The sequence below is a fragment of the Aspergillus lentulus genome, assembly GCF_001445615.1.
Source record: "Aspergillus lentulus DNA, contig: Alt09, strain: IFM 54703, whole genome shotgun sequence".
Classification (NCBI taxonomy): Eukaryota; Fungi; Ascomycota; class Eurotiomycetes; order Eurotiales; family Aspergillaceae; genus Aspergillus; species Aspergillus lentulus.
The window spans coordinates 1,672,234-1,693,946 of NW_028322117.1; the positions used below are offsets into that span (position 1 = coordinate 1,672,234).

Here is a 21,713-nt window from a genome sequence, read left to right on the forward strand (position 1 = left end):
AAGCTGCACAGCGAGATCTCTCAAAAGGTTAAGTCTGGTTTTTTTGTAACGACTCTAAACTTTTGGTATATATCTGTATATCTTTACAACTTCTCATCCCGGAGGTAACCGTTCGACTTCAGCCAAGAGTCAACGTCAGCGCGGTCACGCTTCAGCCATTGGACCTTGGCCCGGATAGCATCCAGACTCTGTGAAACCGCACGATCATAGCCCTAGATATTCTATTAGTCATATATCCTTTGAAACTGACAGGCGCTGAAACGTACCTTGGTATCCTTTTTCTCAAAGAATGCCTGCACATCTTTCAACTGTTCCTCGGTGCAGAAGCTGGCAGTGCAGAGCTGAACAACTGTGCCCAGCATACCCAGTGCAGGGGGCAGACGCTTGTAAAGGGCGTCCCAATTCGTCTTCATCCAGTCCCAACGGGCTTCAATGGCAGCAGGCGAGCCACGGAGTCCTCCGAGAGGCATGTAGATATCCTGGTTCTTAACCTCATCACTGCTGGCCAGGCCCAGAGTACGCTGAATCAGAGCGGGATCTTCGGCAGAACCGAGGCAGCGCAGCGCAGTTGTCTTCTCATCAGAGGTAGGAGCGTTGCGGAAACGGTCCAGTACGACATTGTATTCCTTCTCTCCGCCGTGTTTGAGGACGATGGAGAAGACGCTACCGCGGATGTTAGGGTGGATAGCACTCAGGTCACCAGCAGCAAATCGATGGAACATGTCCTGAGCGGCCTTGACGACAACAGGGTCTTCGGCCATTCCGGCGCTACCGAACATAAGAGCCTTGAACTGTTGCAGGATATGGCCGTCCTTGTCAGAGAACTCCCAGCCGAGCTCCTGTGCCTTGCTGCTGACAAGAGAACGCTGGAAGGCCTTGAGAGCATCCTTTGTCTGGCTGTCCTCGAATATCCAGGCGGCTCTCAGGGTACCGACACGGGTCAAAATTTCGTTCCAGACGACGAACTCAGCTTCACTATCGAAACCCTTCAGGAGGGACAGCAGACCAGAAGTGCTCTGATAACCAGAAGCAGCCAGAGCACCAGCATCTGCGATCATACCTGCACGATCCTCGACGGTCAAGAGTCCCTTCTTGGCTGCTTCTCCCAACTTGCTGAGCCGCTCGGGTGGGTAGGAAGTGCGATAGATGGCGGAATGATCAGCATTCAGCTTGTAAAAGTCAAGGTCAGGAACTTTGAATTCACCCTCACGTTCAGTGAGCATTGTGTTCTCATCAATGCCCTGCTTGGTACGCAAGCCCAACATGACGGGGTACAGTGTTGTGTCTTCTTCGGGACGCACATCGCCGGTGCGCAGGAAACGGTTTTGCTTCAGCTTGATGGAAGAAGAGCTGGGATTTTCCGTCACAGAGACGACGGGGAAGCCAACATTCTTGGTCCAGATGTCCATCACGTTCTCCACCGGCTTGCCACTGGCGTCAGCAAGGGCGGACCACAGGTCACCGGTTTGAGTGTTGCCGTATGCGTGCTTCTTAATGTAGTTACGTACACCCTGGAGGAATACATCTTCTCCAAGGTATTTGGAAATCATGCGGAGGACGGAAGAGCCCTTCGAGTAGGAGATGGCGTCGAAAATCTGATTAATCTCATCTGCCCGTTTCACAGGCACTTCGATGGGGTGACTGCTGCGCAGAGAGTCCAGAGAAAGCGCGCTCTGCAGATTGTCGATGACATACGTCTGCCAGACCTTCCACTCCGGGTAGAACGCGTTGCAAGAGTACCACGACATCCATGTAGCAAATCCCTCATTGAGCCACAGGCCGTCCCAGAAATCCATGGTAACCAGGTTTCCGAACCACTGGTGCGCCAGCTCGTGCTGAACGGTCTCAGCAATGCGCTCCTTCCGAGAGGCACCGCTAGCCTTCTCGTCCAACAAGAGATCAACGATACGGTAGGTGACAAGACCCCAATTTTCCATAGCTCCAGCACTGAAGTCCGGCACAGCTACCATGTCCATCTTAGGCAGCGGGAAATCGCTATCAAAAGCCTTTTCGTAGAAGGCCAAAGTTCTGGCAGCGAGATCCAGGGAGAAGCGGCCATGCTCGATGTCCTGATCTGGAGTCGCATAGACACGGATAGGGACACGGAAATTCTTGGTCTCGATGTACTTCAGATGGCCGACAATGAAAGCGACCAGGTATGTGGACATCAGGGGAGTGGTGTTGAACTTGACGGCCTTCTTAGCTCCTCCCTGAACTTCGGTCTCGGAAGCGACGTCCATGTTGCTTAGGCAAGTCATGCTCTTATCAGCAATCAAGGTGACCGTGAACTTGGCCTTAAGTGCGGGCTCGTCGAAACAAGGGAAAGCCCTGCGGGCATCGGTAGGTTCCATCTGGGTCGAGGCGATGTACTTGGTCTCCCCATTGGCAAGCTTATATGACGAACGGTAGAAACCAGCCATGTTGTCATTGAGAATGCCAGTGAAGGTGAGCTTCAATTGCGCCGAGGATCCAGCGGGGATGGTTTCGGCAAACTTGATGGTGGCCGTCTGGTTCTCCTTGTTGATTGAGACATCGGGGCTCGATGTGACAACGGAGCCCTGGGACGAGACGACGGCTTTCTGAATATCAATCTCATTGGTATTTAGGGAAATGGAGGTTGTATCTTCGGCAACATCGAGACTATACGTGGCATCAGTGTCCCGAACCTCCGTAGCAGGCAAACAAGGAAAAACAGAAAACCTACTCAATGATCACGGTTCCGTCATATGTGAACTTCTCGAAATTGGGTTCAAGAGTAAGGTCATAGTGCACCGGCTTGACGTTGGTAGGCAAGACCTCACGACCATGGGTGACGTTGGTTGAGCCCGAAGGCACGTCAGCACGGCGGGACATGCACATCCTTCGATAGGAGCAGTAGCGTTTGGCAACTTGGGAAAGGGGAAAACGACGGGGGGCGATTCGATTGACGGAAGTTGATGGGGAGGAGGAGAAGAGAGAGGACGATCGAGAGAGGAGAAGGAGGGGCTTTGTAGAGGGTGAGGAAAGCGGTGGCCTTGCTGAGTTCAGAACCAGCGGTAACCGCGCAGAGGAGAATCGATGCATGAACCCCGCGGGACGAAGAACAGAGAAGAAAGAGGGAGAAAATGGGGACAGGTGGAGGAAGAGGGAGGGGGAGAGTCAATTGATCAGAATGACAACAGTTACAATGAAGTCAAAGAACCGCGGATGGTGAACAATGGTAGAGACCGAACTGTAGAACTGGCTACAATCGGCATCATCCCCAGAAGAAAACGATGATGTTTGGTCCGAAACGGAAGGCGGTGAAAACAAACCGTTCATAATGGGCTCATAACTTACGCTATCCAATATATTACACACAGATACCTTCACCGCTTTAGAACCACAGCTTAAGGCGTTAAGGCAGCTAGCTCAGCTCGCAGGTAAACTAAGCCTATATGAGACATAGCTCTATCACGTGATACCTTTCTTTTTCCTTTGGAATCTTTCATGCTTCATTCTTCCCTCCTCATCATTCTTTACGCAAGTCAAAACGGCATATGCCAGGCTTCCTTTTGAGGAGTACATTGTGGCAGATGCCTTTTCCTATGCCCTTGTGGCATTACTTGCAAGACCGTTCTCCAGTCAGTTTGAGGGGTTCATGACAGCAACTTATGCAAATCTCGTGGATGGGCTTCCATAGAGGACTGGGACAAGAGGCATGCTTAGATGAAATTTTGAGTACAATTTGTAATAACCAGGGAATCTTTTAGGGTACTCTCTATTGTGGTACTCGTGGAATATGTAAATGTCTTTTGTGCAACAGAAATCAAGATGCTTGTTGAATGCTGTCTGTAAATGCCTCCAAACTCCGAAGATATGCCAGGGTATCCAGTTCGTCCCTTTATACACATTAAAATTATGCCATGAAGGCAAGATGTTGAATCATGTCGTCGTAACCCGAGAATCTCTTCTGGCGCCGCTTGGCTGACAAGAGAGAGTCTCAAAGCGAGATCAAGCTCGCTCAGCTTCCGCGAGCGGCAGCCGAGTGAAAACGCTTCTGGACCAGCCATCAGCGTCAACCACGGTTTCTTTGACCAGCATGTAGCGACCAAAGCGTGGCATCAGAATCGCCCACACCACATAGTATATCGCGCCCAAGGCAAAGATGCCGAGCGCCACGACACAGTGAAGGTAGTAGGGAAGTTCTTCGTAAACACTCTGTCCCTCCGAGGGCGGAATGTATGGTGCAATGACCAAGTATATGTTGGATAGGAAGAAGAAGATGGTGACGGGGAGGGTCGCGCGGATCCCTGGGGCCCAGTCCGGAAAGCGTGTTGAACGTGTGAGGTAGATATAGATAAGACCGCCGGACACGAAAACGTTCACAATGGATAGAGGATAGGAGATCAGGCTTTTGACGGATTAGCAGCGCCTCAGCTGAAATGATGCAAGGACGGACTCACTTGAGCAGGAAATTGTACGCATCACCCGGCGGGGGAGCCAGCATAATGATGACCGAGACGACCCAGTGCTCAAACAGACCGGCAGCTGGCGAGTGGAACGGCTTGTTACTCGCCCAAAGCCTCGAGAAGGGCAAAACACCCTCACGACCAAGTTCTTGGACAACTGCCAACCTTGTTAGTTCTTGTGACGACACCACGGAAAATGAGCTTGAACATACTTCGTCCTTGAGAGAAGATCACGGACAATACATTTCCAAAAGCCGACAATGCCACGAAGACCGACATCACCTTCTCAGCACGAGCACCGAACATGTTCCCGAAGAATTTGGCCGCCACAGTTTGGCCCGATGAGAGCATATCTTCCTTGGACACCGCAGCAAAGTAGGCGATATTGCACAGCATGTAGAGGATGCCCACGGATCCGATAGCGATCGGCGCCGCAATCTTCAGCGTGCGTACAGGGTTCTTCGTCTCGCTCAGAGCCTATCTTGCAGTCAGAATACCAGTCGAAAAGATAAGTCACGACCGCGAATGACTTACATAGTTGGCGTTGGAGTATCCGATGAACGACCAGATGACGTTGTACAAAGCCATGACAATACCATAACCGCTGCCAGTTGTGCCCTCAAAAGCATTCTTAAAGTTATGAGGCGTCTCAACCTTGGTATGACCGGCTAGGGCCACCCAGCCAGCAACAATGACAAACACGATAATGACCAGCTTGATCACACCAAGCAAGTTCTGCAGACGGAGACCCCATTTCACAGCAAGAGCGTGAATGAGGAAGGCAGCAGTGACGCAAGCCAATCCGATACCGCGCTGATTCCACCGATTGACCTCCACATCGGCAGCATTGAGGATATACTCGCCAAACACGACGCTGTTGCTGGCGGCCCAACCCAGCAAGACGGCATACGCAGCGAACATGGCCGTAGCGAGGAACTTGGGTTTTCTGTAGACATATTCGAGGTAATTCTTCTCGCCACCGTTCCTAGTAGTCATCATGAGTTTGGTGAAATCCATATATGTGCAGGAGGACATACTTCGGAATAGCAGTACCCCATTCCAAATACACTGCGGTACCTGCCATGGCGATGGCAGTTCCTGCGACCCACATGAAGAGCGACAGACCAACACTACCACACAATCCCAAGATCGTTGCCGGAGTGGCAAAGATACCCGTACCGATGACACGGTTGAAGATCAGAAATGATGCACTGACGACGCCGATCTGGCGACGGTCGTCCGGTGTCGCGTCAAAAACATTGCCCTCGTCTGGATAGAAACATCAGTCACGATATCTCTCTTAAACAGCGAACGTAGAGCGGGACATACACAGCTGGGAGACTCCGTCCGCCCTCCGTGGGGTTTCGCTGAACGGCTTGTCCTCAGGCATGGCGCCTTTCTGATAAATCGACTCTGTTATCGGGTCGCTCATGGTGTAGCTCGTGTAATAATGCCTACTTCGAAGGGTCTGTTTTTCTGGCTCCTTGAGCACGAGAGCAGCTCAATTTCAATGCAGGAGCAAGTAGGCACTATGCGGTCAAGGGCGGTTAGCGATGGCAAGATATGGATGAAACGATGATGATGTGCTGGGTCTAAATATGATGCAATTGCCAATGCCTGTCGGCGGAGCAGATACCTTGTCAGAAAATAGAGCTCAAAGAGTGAAAATGCTCGCTAGCATCAATCGGAGATATAGTTCGGGATGCCGAGTCGCCGTCAATACTTCATATTTCAGTCCAACGAAGTCGCGAAAAGAAAAAAGGAAAATATGTAACAAGAAATATTAAATGAACTACAGAAGAGAAGGGAAAAATGAAGTCAAGCCAAAGAAAAATACAAAAAGACGATATCAATCCAGATGCATTCTGCAATGGCTGAGACATTCGCCATGTGGCCGGCGGATTGTGCCAAACCGCCAATGGAGCCGGGAAAAAAAAAAAAAAAAGAAAAAATTTCCTGGGCGCAGCGGAACCAGGAGGCTTGGGAGTCTCCACCAAGAGCACGCTCAGCAGCTCGTTGAATCCGTAGAAGGCAGTGGCCATGACACATAGAAATCGATCACGCAATTTTCGTCACTTCTCGAAGCTCGCCAGCTGGGGTTAATCACCTAGTGCTGTGAGCATTTTTGGCGCCAGTCCCGTCTAGACTGGCAGTACGTAGCTTCACACCAACTGCAACTAAACCACCAATTGTTCAACGTTCCGTCCGCCGCTCATACAAGACAAAGAGCACCGAAATCAATGCTTGAATTAATAATCAACCCCAGTAGGAAGATAGGTAATTTTCGTCGGATTCTTTATGTACAGAAATGTAGAGTTCGTCGGACTGGTAATAATTAGTACGCCCCGAATCAATACCGTGATCATGCACCCTGGACTCCCAAATCGATTACTCGCAGCCATGAATCATCCCAGTGGTCTGACAATCTGTGTATATCCGTCAAAAACTTCAACGCCGGAAGGCTCAGCCTGTAAATGAAAAAAGCAAAATGGATATAGACTAGTCAAGAAAGATTCGAACCGAGGCAGTAAAGATGGGCCTCGATCGACCGATAATCAAATGCGCTTGGAAACAAGGGTCCCATTGGAATGAATAAGAAAAGACGGCCCAAGAAAAGGAAGAAGACAAGCCTGCAGCAAGCCGATAGGTAATAGATAGAATAGTCATCGAACACATGTCGCATCAAAGACATAATGCAGCTGAAGGGTCAGAGTGCCTTCATGTAGAGCATTCTGAGCAGAAGAAATAAGTCGGAATGGACCGAGATACTCAACGGAGGGCCCATGCTTACTTCGGCGGTGTTGCACCCACGGAGACCGGATTTGATGGCGCCATCTTGCCGGGAACATTGGCAGAGGGTGTCGGTGCTCGTTTCGCAAGAATCGCCAGCTTCTTGCGAAGAGCTGCCAGCCGACTCCGGATGCTGGAGACAACTGCATGGATCGTCAGCACTAGTTGGTTTCCTGCTCGGCGGGGAGCGACTCACGCTTTATCACAACTTGCCGTTCTTCAGCCTGTACCGCATCAAGTACAATTTTGTCACTATCCTTGGACGTGTCGTCTTTGTCTTGCCCAAATCGCGGTACTTCGCCATTCTCCAGTACAGCTTCCAGCATTCGAATGGCCGTCACGTACGCTATTTCGCACCCAGAAAGATCCTCGCCAGTGAGCTCGTTAATGGCCGCCGTGCGACTCATTTCCAGCGCACGATCATACATAAGTTTCTCTGCGGAGACGCCGGGGCTCACAACAACGTCTACGGAAGCACCTGAGCCCAGCGAAGAGCCAACCGAGTGGTTGTCGGGATGGCTAGGGTGGTCGGGCGGCAACCGTTTTTGTGCCTCGACCAGCTTGAGACGGACGAATTCTCCCTTCTCTAACACTTCGTTGAATCGGTTCCGCACCCACTGAACAACATTGTTGATGCGGGTTCCAGCAAGTGTACTCGCCCCATCGGCTCTGCTCATGGCTGAATCCCCAAAACCATCTCCGCGATTCTTCCGCGCCCACCAGGCTCCTGCTATGTCCATCGATTTCGCCAGTAAAGAAAGCGCTTTGACATAAAGAACCAAGGCTTCCTCCGACAACGTCACAATAGCATCTACCGTGAGACCTCCATCAGCCGAGTCCGGATTCTCCCTCTCTCCGGACAGATTGCCTTTGGACGATGGGTCGGTCTGGACCGACGGGGCAAGGGGAACGAGCTGTTTATATTTGACTTCCGCAAATCCGTATACGACGTCACTGCGAGTGGCACATTCTTCCAGAATTTGGACAGTCTTTGTATCCTCATCCAGAGCCACATTGTTCTTCGCCCCGTCTCCAATCATCAAGCTGCCATGCGCGGGATATGCGGGAAATGGATTGTAAGCGAGGGGAGGCGACCGTCCCCCCTTCGTAATGGCCAGCGGTGGAGAAAATCCCATGCCAAACAAGCGCCCACTGGCCATATTGAGCGCCTTCGAAATGGCAGACGTTGCAGAGGTGGGACTCTGCCCGTATCGGCGCTCATATGAGCTCTGACGGTTGTGCATTGAATCAGCACGGGAACGTCCAGAAAGGACCTGCATGGCCTTTCCAACAGTAGCTTGAGGTGGTGATGGGTTCAACGGCGTTGGGCCTTGCACTGTTGATCGACGGGATAAGGCACCCGTCTGCGCACCTCTTGAAATGCCACCCTGAATGCGGGGACTATGCGCCAACTCGTCTGCAAAAGCGTTCACTTCCACCGCACGCTTTTCCACAACAACATAATCCCTCTCGAAAGCAACATCTTGTGCTGCGCGTTCTCTTTCTTCTCTCAATTTGTCCGCCTGTCTGTCCATCTGCGGAGAACCTTCAGAAAAAGTATTCCGACCCCTCTGTCGTTCCATCGCTGTAAATGTAGCATTGCGATCAACAAGTTCTTGTCGTCCCGGGGCAGTTGCATGACTGACAGCACTAGGTCTTTGAGGGTAAGCCATCAGTGGCTCTTTGGGAGTAGATGGAGGCCTGTCCCCGCTTCCTATTCGGCGCATAGGTGTTGAAGTCGGGGGAGTGCCCAATCTCTGGTTTTGAGAAGGCGGCCGCTGTGTGAGGGCATCATCCCCCTTTGGCAAGTATGGAACCTCTCTTTCGCGCTCCGGACCGCCTGGCACAATGGCTCCAGATCGAGAATCGGGTCTCGGCGTTGATTCTGCTGTTTCTGGATCAGCAGGGGGGCCCCGGGGTATCGATGGCTGATCGTCGGCCACTAAGCCAGGAATAGGACTTGTGATCACGCCGTTTTCAAAGAAGTCGGGAAAGTTTAATCTCTCAACGGGATTTCTCTTCAAAAGAGCCCGAATGAGCGCCTTGATTTCATCAGATGCCGGGTTCTCCTCGGGAAATTTGATCCTATCCTCTCCTTTCTCGATCTTGCGAAGCAGTTCCACATGATTTGTCGCTCTGAAAGGAGGCTTGCCCACGACCATCTCGTAGAGCACCGTGCCAACGGACCACAGGTCAGCTTTGGCGTCATACTTTTCGTACCGGAGGATCTCGGGAGCCATATACAAGGGCGAACCACATAATGTTTCCGCCAGTGACGTAGCAGGAAGTGATCGAGCGAATCCAAAGTCCGCAATCTTGAGAAGAGGTAGTGACTCGAGCCCGGTTGCAGGGTTAAATGAATCTTCGCTGCCTTTGAATGGAACTACTTGAGTGACGCCACTGCGATAGGACGAGGGCGAAGGACAAAGTAGGAGGTTTTGTGGCTTGATATCGCGATGAATGAGGTTCCGGTCGCGAAGAAACTTCAGGGCGCTCGCCAGTTGCTTGAGGAAATGCCGGACAACAACTTCGTTGAGGGCGCCACCGGGAGGATTCGGATATTTGGCGATCATATCCCGTGTGTACCTATGATCTCCAAGAGTATCTCGACGCTTAATGAACAGGGACAGGTCGCCCAGAGCGCAGTATTCCATCACTAGATGAATGTGGGAGGTGGTTTCATGGCAATCGATTAGTGCAACGATGTGTGGATGGTAGAGGCCTTTGAGGATATGAATTTCAGAAGACAAATTGTCTTTCAACTTCTTATTCAACTTCGAGAGGTTGACCGACTTTATGGCGACATACGTGCGTGTTTTCTAATAGATTTTCCAAACAGATCAGCAAGACATGCCGATGAATCAAGAAGGCATTATCATCACCAAGAGGAAGACGAAAGCTAGTGAGTGGATAAGGCTGAATCCAGCAGAACTCACAGTATGAACACCCTGGTAAACTGTAGCAAAGCTCCCTCGGCCGATCTCATCCAGCCTTGTGTAGCGACCGATAGACATCTCGGGTTGAGGGGTCTCCCTCGACCTCCTCGAGTGGTGAGTAGATGTCATAGTCTGCAGCAACCAAACACGTCCCGTCAACTACACGACTACCTCAGCAGCAGCAGTAACGTCGACGGATGATGGGGGCCCATCAGGGGAGTAATAGGTGAGGTCTAATCTGCCAGTGAACCGGGAAGGCTGAAGTGAATAGGTAAACTGTCGGGAGACAAGTATGGAAGGAAGAAACAGGAGGGTGAGCTAGGAGCCGTGAAACTGTGGCGGAAAAGGCTGAGCCGGTCGTTTGAGATCAGAGACCTGGACCGTACAAAACCGAAAGTCTCTTTATAATAATCAAGTTATCGCCGCGTTCTGGATCGAGACAGTTGAAACCAAAGATGCAGAGGTAACAAAGCGGTGAGGGCGCAAGAAGAGCTGCACAGTGGATAGGCGGCAAAAGGACAATGGTTGTTTGATAAGGACAGCTCCAAGGTACGCAAAAGAGTTACGCACACCAGAGCTGATGAGTAGTCATGAAAGAGCCAGAGGCGTCCAAGTCAAAGGCAATAAATAGGCTGCGAGATCGGCTAGTAGAGAGATAGGTGGGAAGCAGCTTGATCCGAGGAACGTAACGGCTGTCAACTATGGGGAGGGAAGAGTAGACAGTTCAGGCAGGCAGTAGTAGGCGTAGGAGGAGCGTGACCCAGCGATAACAGATTCTCGGAGATAACCTCAGGCAAAAGTCAAGTAATGTGACTGGGGGGAAGGTCTTAGGTAAGGCGGTCAGAAGGGCGGCATCGGGATGGGAGACGATCAGGGCCAATCAAGGCAGATGATGCAGCGATAAGGAGGAGGCAATGGAGCTGGGGTACTTGCTTGGGTACTCTTAGGTACACTTAGGTAACAACAGTAGCACGCCCGTGGACACAATTACCTTTATTGTTAGGGACAGAGTAAGTAGATGAGTGCTTGTGATAACAATGATGCAAATGATGCAATCTGACAAAAGAAAGGATGGGAATGATGAAGAAGATGAGCAAATGGAGATGACTTGGGGATGATGATGAGGACGAATGACAAGAAGCGGCTAAACCGCTTAAGGTAAAATAGCTCCCTCCTTGGATCCCCACCATGGAGATCCATGATCTACAATGGCCTGAGGCCGGAATGGCTACTTTACGAAGCTTACAATTTCCATGATTGCGGCGCCCTTGATATCGAGTAAGGTAGATTTAGGTCCATGGGCGCTACATGTACCTTACAATGTAGGTGCCCTAGTTCTAGGTAGAGAGGTCATTCCTACTTGTACAGCTTTCGCAGGTATCATCTGTCATGGTCTTAAGTGACTCGACTTCCGCAAGTACCGTCACAAGTATGACTCAAGTCAAATGATACTTCGAAGCTGCGGTGCCTAGTTCAGGGCACTTGAAGTCACTGGAACAGATAGTAAATCAAGTGACTCAATAAACCTACAGGTTCATGCGTAATTACGCAACTGTTCATCTGCTATTCTAATTTAAGTTACTGAAGTAACTGGCAGCTTTCAGTACCTCATACTTGGTTGTGATGCAACCACTGCATCCTTGGAATGGATGGGCAGACTTCGCTCATCTCTGGTTCTCTGTTGGTGTATGATTCTAAGACTTGTCCGTTCGGAGAAGAAACATCTCTCTAAAGTAAATTGAGGAAAAGGAAAACGCTATCTATTGCGCCTCGTCTAAGCGCTTCAAATCAAGAGTCATGCATTATGCCTAATAACATCAATAGACGAAAATTCGTATCCATCAGTAGCTTCATATCCAGTAGACTTGTGGCTCATTTCAAGTACTGGATGGCTCTGCGATCTCTTCCAGCAAGCCAAATTGCCAGCAATGGAAATCGAGAGGATGATATAATACGCGAACATTCAGACCTGTAACTCACTCTTCCGTAGGAATGGCTGAAGATCAAATGAGACCAGGTAATCGGTAGTCAATCATAGACCGAGCCCTCTGACAAGCAACCACAGTATAATCGGCACGACCACATTATCATTGCATCCAGTGAGAATCGCTTCGGTAGCACTGGTCGCACCAGCGGCCAGAATGGCTTTGAGAACCGTAACCGGCCAAAAATACTGCCCTGGCTCATCCAATCTGTTCGTGGGCCATTGTCCTACCGCGAGCCAGATGCTCCCGAACAAAAGCCCGCAGAATACTGCGATGACAAAGGCCACGCTGCCCTCGATGGATTTCCCGCCTCCCCAGAACCACTTGCGCCGGCCGAATCGCCGGCCAATCAATGAGGCGGCTGCGTCTCCCATGCCGACGCAGATCACACCACTGACCATACTGACATCCCTTGAGCTGATATTCCATCCGCTCCAAGGACTATCTCCCGTCCGCGGGACATCAGCCAGAGAAAGCCATAGAGGAATGGCGCATCCGATGAGAAGAAAGATATGAGAGATGATAACCGGGCCCCGATGGTCACGACCATCGACGTAGGGCGCCAGGAAATACGTCAAAGGCCGGGATATCGGCGGAAGTTGCGAGGCTCGGAAGAGGTCTAGGAGGAGAAAGACCGCCAAGACTAATGCGAGAGCCAGAGCACAGAATGCCGGGTCGACATAGACCGTCGGGAGGAACATCAACACCATCATGCCGTGGAAGACTTTGCGTCTTGTGTCTACTTCCGCGACGGACCTGAGCTTGAAGACGACAACCATACCTGTCAGGAGCACAAGGATGCAATAAGCAGTGATGATCAGGCGCGTATTCGCTTCGCCAAAAGTACTTTGACGAATGTGCTCAACCAAGCCGAACGAGCAATATGCGTCCAGGCCCTCCTCGTCCAAGCGCGCCGGTAGAGATATCCAGTGGTCTAGGTTCCACATGATGACCCAGAACCTGAACCACGATATATTACCGAGAAGATAGCCAAGGGCCCATCCAAACGGCTCTTCTCCACCTAACGCGTGTTCGCCGACGTATTTTCGAATGGGACCGAGGATTATAATTAGTACGGCAGCATACACGTAGAGAGCATAGAGCCACTTGCGTACTTGAGCCTGCGGTACAGTCATCGTGAGGAATGACGAGAGCCCAGGGGCCATTGATCGCTTTCGCCTGCCACTAGGGGTCGTCCGGACTCGCTCAGTGCGCACAACTTCCTCAAAAGTTGAGATGGTGTGCCGCCGGCGGTGTATGGCAGGCATATGCCGCTCAAATATCTCCTCTGTGCTCACTTTGTCCACGGCGGAGATAGGTTCTTTGATCGCGACATTATTCCGAGTTTCCTGCATAGACTTGCGTGATTTGAGCAAACGGCCTGGTGAGTAATCGCTATCCGACATGGCATCTTCGGACGAAGCGGTCCGACTCAGCCTCTGGCAGACCTTGTGGTCAATCAAATTCAAGATATTCTTCGGTGACCGCGATGACCGCGATGACCTGGGGCTTCGCCTGAATTTCCAGGTGGGAATTCTCGCCAGAACCACCTCCCATCGAAGGACATGCCGACAAGAGGCGAAAAGGCAGAGACCACCGAGCCAAAGGAGTGCCTTGAGAATCTCTGCTTGAGGGGAGGCCGCAAATAGAAACAAATTAATCAAAGCGGTCGCCAGAAGCTGCAATTCCGCTGGAAGGATACTAGTAGTCAACAGGAAATCTAGAGTGGGTATCAATGCTTGGTGCAAAGGAAAAACAAGAGTCAATAGCTCCGTATTAAGACCACGAAAAGAGAGAGGCGTAGGTGTTGAGCTGTCTGCGGAACAATGCTCTGAAACCAATATGGGTATCAAGGTAATGAACCAATGAGGAATGCTGTGACCGTTAACCAAACTGTGTAGAGGAACGACCGGGGCAGGTAGCGACGAGAGACTGAGGAGGATGTTGGGGAGTATCAACGGAGGTCTATGGTGTGACAACGACAACGAGACGAAGATCGGTATCAAGATCGGATAGAGGAGAGGAGCAGGCTCAAATTTCGATGGAACTGTGAAGGAAAATAGTTTGGAGAACCGTAGGCGTCGTGTCTGGTGTAGAGGGTATACCGCGTAGAGGACAGTCACAAGGAGAGTATGAGCAAGGAGCTCTATCCCAAATCAGTAAGGCACGCCTAGCACCGACATAAGACAAGAGTCAGTCACAAACCTTTTCTCCAGGCCCCTACAATCGCTCTGGCGCCGTCTTGCCATAAGACGACACCACCTACAGAGAGCAACAATGCAGTCTCTGAAAGCCTCCGGAACACCTCAATTTGAACCTTTCTGCGGGCCTTGTCTCTCAGCTTGAGTACTTCTGCTTGTGGTTCGTCTCCCGAGCTCCTTCGTGAACTTCGCGACGATGTCGACCGACCGAAAGATGGCCACGTCCGCAATGTCGGATACCACAAGTCACTCTCGTCCACGCCATCCCAGCTAGATCGAAGCCCTTTGCGTGGCCGTGGGGGTGGGGCTGGCAGGCCTTTTAAAATACCCGTACTCTCATCGTCGGCTTCTGTCCCGCTATCGCTGGAGGTCTTGGCCCATTGTGACAAGTTCCGAGAGGGTCGATCGCTGTGGTCTGTCAACACCGACGGTGTGTCGGCACATTTCAGGCGCTTTCGGTGATATGGATGGGGTGAGCGAGATAATAGCCGGAGCGAATCAGCAGTATGAATATCTAAGTCGCTGGTGTTTCGGCTAGGGATGAGTCCATCTTCCTCCTCGCTCAGCTTGGAGGCCATGGCGCCATGAATGGTATTCGGGAAGGTCTCTATAATAACAAATACGTCATGTCGGGGTCGGAGTGCGGAGAGGGAGAGTCACTGCCGTAAATTAAATTAGCAAAAGCACTATCTCGATCAAAGCAGAGTGTCGCTTATTTTCACTCACGCAATTGCCAGAACAGACAGATTGGCTCGTAGCGACTGAAGCGAACGAGGCGGAGGGTTGTCGCTTGTTATCAGGTTGGACGCAAAAGGCGGAAGAGCTGCTATTTATTCGCCTATCACATGCTTTTTGACTTCGACGATGTTCTTACGGTACTAGTCTCAGGAGTAGCACCACTCGAAAAGAACCTAGCACCAGCAGGCAGGAAAGAAAATTGTACCTCGAGATCGGTGGCTAATTCCATATTAAAAGTCATGTCATCAAATTTTCTACCTTGTTGAGTCCAAACCCCTGTCAGCGGTTACATCCAGTCAACTGCTGGATTAGGTACAGGCCTGCTGTTGGTGCGCCACGCGTTTGTCCCAACCATTCTTGGCCACACAGAACGAATGGAAGCACGGATGCAAAGATAGATTCGAAATTGCGGCGCAGCCGTAGATTACCGTTTCTTACTACTGACGTCTGATCACGCTTATCTCGGATTATTATGCCCAATCAGCCTTCAAGGGCGCTCAACGGCATCATGTGTGGTTGTATGCATGTTTTTGTGAGACGTCATTTCCTCGATTGATACTTCATCAATAGACCAAGGCCTTTATGGCTCAAGGCTCTGGAAAATAATACTAGCTGCCAGCCTACGTCCCTTGTGGCCCCAGACTGACTTGCAGGGCACGACTTCCCCTGGCCAGGTTCCCAGGGGGAACGCCTTTGTGGTATAGATCACTGCGTGCGTTAAGGCTGGGGTTACCGTGTGGGCGGCTAGAATTTGCTGCAATGATGACTTCAGATCGCTTTCTGACTTCTCCATGTCGATTTCAATAATGGTGTAGCCCGCTTTCTGTTCTGTGACTGTCTTGGTGGTGCGTCCTTGATCCGTTTCTTCTGCGTTCAATTCCAGTCCATCGCAGCGGTAGCCCAGACCTTGCCATTCAATATCACTGGCGCGCGGTAGTTCTTCGACCTGGACGGCTAGGAAGGGGGGAATTACTCCGCTCGATCGCGATATTTCGAAGTTCGGTATCGGGGCCGAGACCGTCGCCTTGGTGGTTTGCTCCTGTGCCCTGCGGCCGTATTTGATATCCCACACGTCAAACGTAGACTCTTCTTCGTCGGCTGATTCATCGTCGCGTTGGCTGTTCATGGTCTCCCAGATGTGCCAGGCTACTCGAGCCTTAGCAGCGATGTTTTCCGCACCTGTTATAAATGCAACTGCTCCAAGCCACCAGTCGACCTGCATGGCTGCACCGATCCTCCACATATGCTGAAGAGACAGCACCGCCCGTAGAGAGTAGTCCGAAAGCCATGACTGTTCCTCCGTAGGTGCGCTGTCACAGACTATTTGCATAGAGGCCGGCTCTAGAGGAATCTGCCCAGCAATGTATACTATACGCTCGGCTCCTCGCAGAGGAATAGACATGGCTTGCGAATACGGCCCAATATTGGCCGGTGCCCAGTACGAACGAGACTGAACATGAAGACCTTGCCGAGAATCTCTGTCTCCCAAATCGACTATGAATGAGACCATGACATTCACGCCTTCCGGAAGCTCATCTCCGCAGGCCACTGTGGCCCTTGCCGGGGGGTTAGGTTTCTTAAAAAGCGAAACGTAAGTGTCGTTCATCGATGCAAAATCGGCCATGGAGCGGAGCAGCACTGTAGTGAAGACAATATCCTCAGTCGATCGAGGTACGTCAGCGGAAGACTGCAGGATCGCCCTGATCTTCCCGGCAATGCCTTTCATCTGTTCAGCTGCCTCAGTGCCTGCTTCAGGCGCTGTAATGTTGCAAATGTGCCATATCTTGCCGTTCCTCAATTGATGAGGCTCGCACTCGATACGTCCAGCGCTGATCGATCCAGCCAGCGCTTCGCCTCCGTAACTTCCTGAAGCCGACCGCACCTCATCCAACCCCCGGGCAAACGCCTCATCCAGCAGCATCGGCCGTCTCACCGACTGCGGCGGGATGGCATCTCTCTCCGCAGCCGTCTTAGGCACGCATCGAGCCCCTTTCAATCTCACATACCCAACGCCACCCTCACCGGTCCGCACCTCCGTCTCACGTACTTCAATCCTCAATCTCCAAAGAAACCCAGGCCCATCGAGCGCCAAACTCTCATACTCCCCTCCTTCGCCCAGCACCGCACCCCGCAGATCCTCCGGCGCAGCAAACCGCTTCATCCCATTCACAATACGCCTCCGCAACGCCCCGTCCGCCGACGACACATCCCCCCACAGAAACCCCTCATCCAACCCCCCAGAAGCGACCTTGATGATCCGCGCCTCGCACCCACAAGCAGCCATATCCTCCAGCAACCCCGCATCACCCACCAGAGACGACACCGCCGAGAGAGCGCTCCGCTCCGCAGGGGCAGGCAGGACGGGATACTGCCACAGCCAAGCAAGCGGCACGAGCCCCAGTCTCGACGCGACGTTCTCGATCCTGGTCCGCTGGTACGTGGACAAGATGGCACCGGCCGAGACGGCGTTCGCTTCAGCATGAGCCGCTTTTATCCGTCTCAGGAGGGGGACAAGCGACTCAGTCTCGTCCCGGAGGCGCTGCTTGTTTTCCTCGTTTGAAGACTCAGGCTCGTCGGCCATTTGGTCTGCGGCATTGTGCCGGTAGATACGGGAGGTGTCAACCGCGTCGCCGGTGATGGGGGCCCGGTAGAGCGGTATGCCCAGGGCGGCTTCATAGAGCGGGATCACGCTGTGCCCGATTGTTTGGTACATGAAGCTGTCGATGTCTTCTTCTTCTTCTTCTCCTTCTTCATCTTTCTCCTTGGGATGTTCATGTTCATGATTATCCTTTGAGGCGGTACTGGCCGCCTGTCTGGATGTAGACGGGTACAGGTTCGCTAAAGCGACGACCTTGTGTCCGTTTCTGATGCAGTGTAGGATGGAGTAGAGCGAGTCTTTCCCGCCTGATATCAAGGCAATCACGTTTAGCCCTGGTGTTGCTGCGGGAGTCTGTGTTGGTGGCGACATTGTCGCTGAAGGTTGTCCCGCGTGGCTTTGTAGCGCAGTGAGGGGCGCATCCAGAAGAGCACCCTCCTTCGTGTCTTTGCGTCTTCTTCAGACGTGCTCCTTCTGATTTGAAATGTGTTATTCAGTGTGGGGAATGTTAGGTGGTGATGAGAATCGCCGACTACTTCCAAGCAAAGCGCTCGAATGGAAGTGCCGCATTTTGCAAAATTTTGAAAACTGGATCTACGAGGTATACATGTGAATGCCCCATCTCAGGTGCAGGCCATACAATAATTGACACCTTCACAACAATGTTCATGAAGTTTATAATAAATGCCAACCTTGGCAATATCATGTTTATTTTTTCTCTTTGCTAGAGTAAGGTCTCATTTTCAGGAACGAATTCTTTCACCAATTCTTCAGATTACCACTAGGTCTGCCACTACAAATGGTATGCGCAACATATTATTAGATCACAGAGGAATAATGCGAGGTATAAATAAGTTCAGTAACAGCGAGGGAGATAATACAAACAAGGGGTATGAGATGGGTGATGTGAAATGACTGCTAAAGGCAGATTAGATGGTACATGTGGCCAGCACAGTAATGAAGGGGAGAAACGAAAGCATGTGGGAAAAGATATTACATCGAATAAGTCACAAAGAATGCAAGATGGGAGAACAGTATATGAGAAAGATAACAAGCGAAAGTTGGAAAGGCTGTACGCCTCCAATGCTTCGCAGTGAAGAATCAATAAAAAGACAGAGAAGGAGAAAGGTGAGAAAAACGAATAGTGCCCAAGTCAACCGTCCGCGCCAGAAAATGATAGGTATCGTCATGCGCTCTATTGATTTTGGTCCAGTACCCTGGACTCCCAAGTGCGCCCAAGCTCGATTGCCGTCCAGGCAGCCCAAAGCCCCCGTCCTTGTAAGAGCAAGGAGCTCGTATGCCTGGATCCTTCCCCCTCTTATAACCCACCGATGCAAACAGTCCTGACGCCAATCCAAGGAAATGACCAAGCCAGATCCACCCAGCCCTGATGTGGAAGAATGATTAGGAAAGTATATTAAGTATTAGGAGAGCTCCTGGTCTCATCGCGTCATTATAGAGCTTCTAGTAGTCTCGCGAACGGAAGTTCAATCGTGGTCGTCCCGTCGGCGCTTCTTGGCAGGCCGCCCACCGACGGACGACGTGTCTGAAATAGTTCCGTCAGATGACTCACTCGTCGTCGACTTGCTCGTTGCGGCGTTGGCGGCCTCGTACAGAGCGAGGCCCAGAGCCCGCGGCTCAGGCTCATCGAACGCGGGTTGGGTGTTCGAGCTGTTTGTGTCGATAACACCCATCACAATAGAACCACCGCCATGAGTCCTGGCATGCTGAGCAAGGTTGTCGCTGCGAGAGAACTTCTTGCCGCACTCATGGCACTCAAACGGCTTGTCCTGAGTGTGAAGCGAGCGGTAATGACGCTTCAGGTGCTCCTGACGGCGGAAACGACGAGAGCAGAGCGAGCAGACAAAGGTCTTCGAGGGGTCGTCGGTCAAGGATTGCTTGCGACCGCGACGATTGACAGAGACAGGAGCAGCCGGGGACTCGGAGCTGGATGTATTGGCAGTCGAGTTCTGACGAGAAGAAGCAGTCGACTGCTGGACTGTGGAATTGGTCTCAGAGTGACCAGACCGGCTGGTGGCGGAAGCCTGAGTCTTCTTGGCAAGGCTATCCGAGCTGCTCTCCGACGTGCTCGCCCTCTTAAGCGACCTGCGAGAGGTGACTCTCTTCTTCGAGCTCATATCCTCAGTGTTCTGTGTAGCATCACCCTCGGCTGCGAGAAGATCAGAGGACTCCACGGAAGGAAGACCGGATTGGGCAAAGGCCTCGTGGTCGTCCAAATCTTCCAAGCTGCGTTCACTCAAGAACTCGTCTTCATCGAGGAGGTATGTTCCCAGACGTTGCCGCTTATCTCCTAGAAAGTAGGTGTTTCCAATAGGGTGGAAGTCGACGAGCTTGTTGGCAAACTCGTCCTCCGAATCAAGGTCGGAGAAACTGTCGAAAGTGGGCAATGAACCGAGAGGATCCTCGGAGGAGCTGGAGAATGAAGGCGACAAGCCCTCGTGAACTGGCAATGTCACAGTTGCGCTGCCCGAAACAACCTTCGGTTCCTCCTCATTGCAGGAAAGAGTAGGCAATGGCGGTAGCTCTGCAGGTGCTCCGACTGAGGATTCGACTGTAAGCTGTCGAGGATCGCAGAAGTCGGATCCAGAGGGCTCAACTGTGAGGATTGACTGAGGATGAGAGATGAAAGTTGAGGAGTCCGGAGAGGGTGATGGAGAAAGGGATGGGCAGGACCCATGAGCCGATAGGAGATCTGAGCTCTGGCTGGCGGTGAGGGATGCAGGTTGGATAAACACTGGAACGGGTTAAGTTAGCCCCTGCTTAGCCCTAGATTCTCCCCAAAGACAGTTCCCGCAACGTGATCTTCAACACATGCGTTCAATGTACGAATTTTTCAAAGGGAACAAAACGCTAGAGTCAACACCAGAAAATCTTTTACTCACCAGGTGTCAAAGGCGGCGAGTCAGACCGCGACCAGTCAGTGTTGGCCAGTAGCTCACAGTGAACATCGCTCTCGCAACCCTCCTTCACCCCCTCCACCTTCTCAAATGAGAAGAAGCAATCGTTGATGGGGGTGTGAAGAGAGCCGTTGCTAGACGGGGGGCTGCTGATGGTGCTTCCAGATGTGGACAGAGGCGGGGTCGTGGGGAACCCATAGAAGTCATTACTGACGAATCTCGTGTCCAGAGGCATGAGAACTGGGGAGTCCTGCTGCACGATGATGGTAGGCTTGAGATGGGTTGGCTGTGGGGAGGCAATGGGAGTCATGCTGAGGGCACCTCGAAAGGCATTGGTTGTGGCCATCTGATGCATGTTCAACATAGGTTGAGCAGCGTAGACGGGCTGTTGTTCTGGCATGCTGTGCTGTTGCTGTGGGTAAGGCGGCACTTGTCCATAGTACTGCATCTCGGACGGGTGACTGGTGAAATGTTGCTGCCGCGATTGCGACTCTATTGGGTAGTATGCAAATGATGGCTGTCCCTGCACTGGGGTCTGTGCCATGGTGTATGTTGCGTCCATTGTTGTGGGTTACTGTGTCTGACTTCGAACAGGTGTTAGTTATTATACCGCAGACAGGTAACAGTGGTGAGTCAGGAAAGCCACGAACAGATGATGGAGTCGACCAAGACTCAGAGGAGATGAAGCTCTAATCCTTGCCTTCCTGTTTGCTGATTATGCTATATGTATAATTGACCTGTATGTGTTCTCCAGTGCGTTTGTTGGCGATGTCGCAGCTCGACGAAGAGTGACGAATATTAGGCGACAATACTGGAGATGAATGAGTGTATATCGAGGGAGTGTCTCTTCTTTTGAATGAAGGAATGGACTGGAGAGATCGACAGTTGGATCTTCCTTGCCAGCCTTGGATACCGATGTTATATCCAATGTAGACGAGTGTCTGAAGTCTGTTAAAGGAAAGACAGGGACCTCTTTTCGATACGAGCCAAACCACAAGATCTATCTATATGATTTGGAACGCTCTCGATCAAGGCACCGGGAGACAGATAAATGACACGGGAACTGAAAGAGAGATATAGGAAAGGGAATAAAAAGAAGGCAAAAGGTTAAGTAGTAAA

The 21,713-nt window shown here is 51.5% G+C and overlaps 6 protein-coding genes across 6 annotated transcripts; all 6 read right to left on the reverse strand.

Annotated features, from left to right (window-relative positions):
* Positions 1–83: 83 nt before the first annotated feature.
* Positions 84–3,063, reverse strand: ALT_5378 (M1 family metallopeptidase; the record flags this gene model as incomplete). Its single annotated transcript, XM_033555170.2, has 3 exons — positions 84–212; positions 267–2,640; positions 2,705–3,063. The coding sequence occupies 3 exons, from the start codon at positions 3,061–3,063 to the stop codon at positions 84–86; spliced, it is 2,862 nt and encodes a 953-aa protein (XP_033411061.2).
* Positions 3,064–3,972: 909 nt separating this feature from the next.
* On the reverse strand, positions 3,973–5,862 carry ALT_5379 (high affinity methionine permease; the record flags this gene model as incomplete). Its single annotated transcript, XM_033555169.2, has 6 exons — positions 3,973–4,372; positions 4,425–4,587; positions 4,643–4,907; positions 4,965–5,415; positions 5,468–5,699; positions 5,760–5,862. The coding sequence occupies 6 exons, from the start codon at positions 5,860–5,862 to the stop codon at positions 3,973–3,975; spliced, it is 1,614 nt and encodes a 537-aa protein (XP_033411060.1).
* Positions 5,863–7,217: 1,355 nt separating this feature from the next.
* On the reverse strand, positions 7,218–10,234 carry atg1 (serine/threonine protein kinase ATG1; the record flags this gene model as incomplete). The annotated part of the gene is made up of 3 exons (XM_033563671.2): positions 7,218–7,363; positions 7,417–10,039; positions 10,157–10,234. 3 exons carry the CDS (start codon positions 10,232–10,234, stop codon positions 7,218–7,220), a joined length of 2,847 nt encoding a protein of 948 aa, XP_033419562.2.
* Positions 10,235–12,188: 1,954 nt separating this feature from the next.
* Positions 12,189–14,920, reverse strand: ALT_5381 (putative phosphatidate cytidylyltransferase; the record flags this gene model as incomplete). Its single annotated transcript, XM_033563672.2, has 2 exons — positions 12,189–14,287; positions 14,347–14,920. The coding sequence occupies 2 exons, from the start codon at positions 14,918–14,920 to the stop codon at positions 12,189–12,191; spliced, it is 2,673 nt and encodes an 890-aa protein (XP_033419563.2).
* Positions 14,921–15,660: 740 nt separating this feature from the next.
* On the reverse strand, positions 15,661–18,048 carry ALT_5382 (diphthine--ammonia ligase family protein; the record flags this gene model as incomplete). Its single annotated transcript, XM_033563673.2, has 1 exon — positions 15,661–18,048. One exon carries the CDS (start codon positions 18,046–18,048, stop codon positions 15,661–15,663), a length of 2,388 nt encoding a protein of 795 aa, XP_033419564.2.
* Positions 18,049–19,163: 1,115 nt separating this feature from the next.
* Positions 19,164–21,156, reverse strand: sebA (putative C2H2 transcription factor (Seb1); the record flags this gene model as incomplete). Its single annotated transcript, XM_033563674.2, has 2 exons — positions 19,164–20,431; positions 20,580–21,156. The coding sequence occupies 2 exons, from the start codon at positions 21,154–21,156 to the stop codon at positions 19,164–19,166; spliced, it is 1,845 nt and encodes a 614-aa protein (XP_033419565.2).
* Between the last annotated feature and the right edge of the window lie 557 nt (positions 21,157–21,713).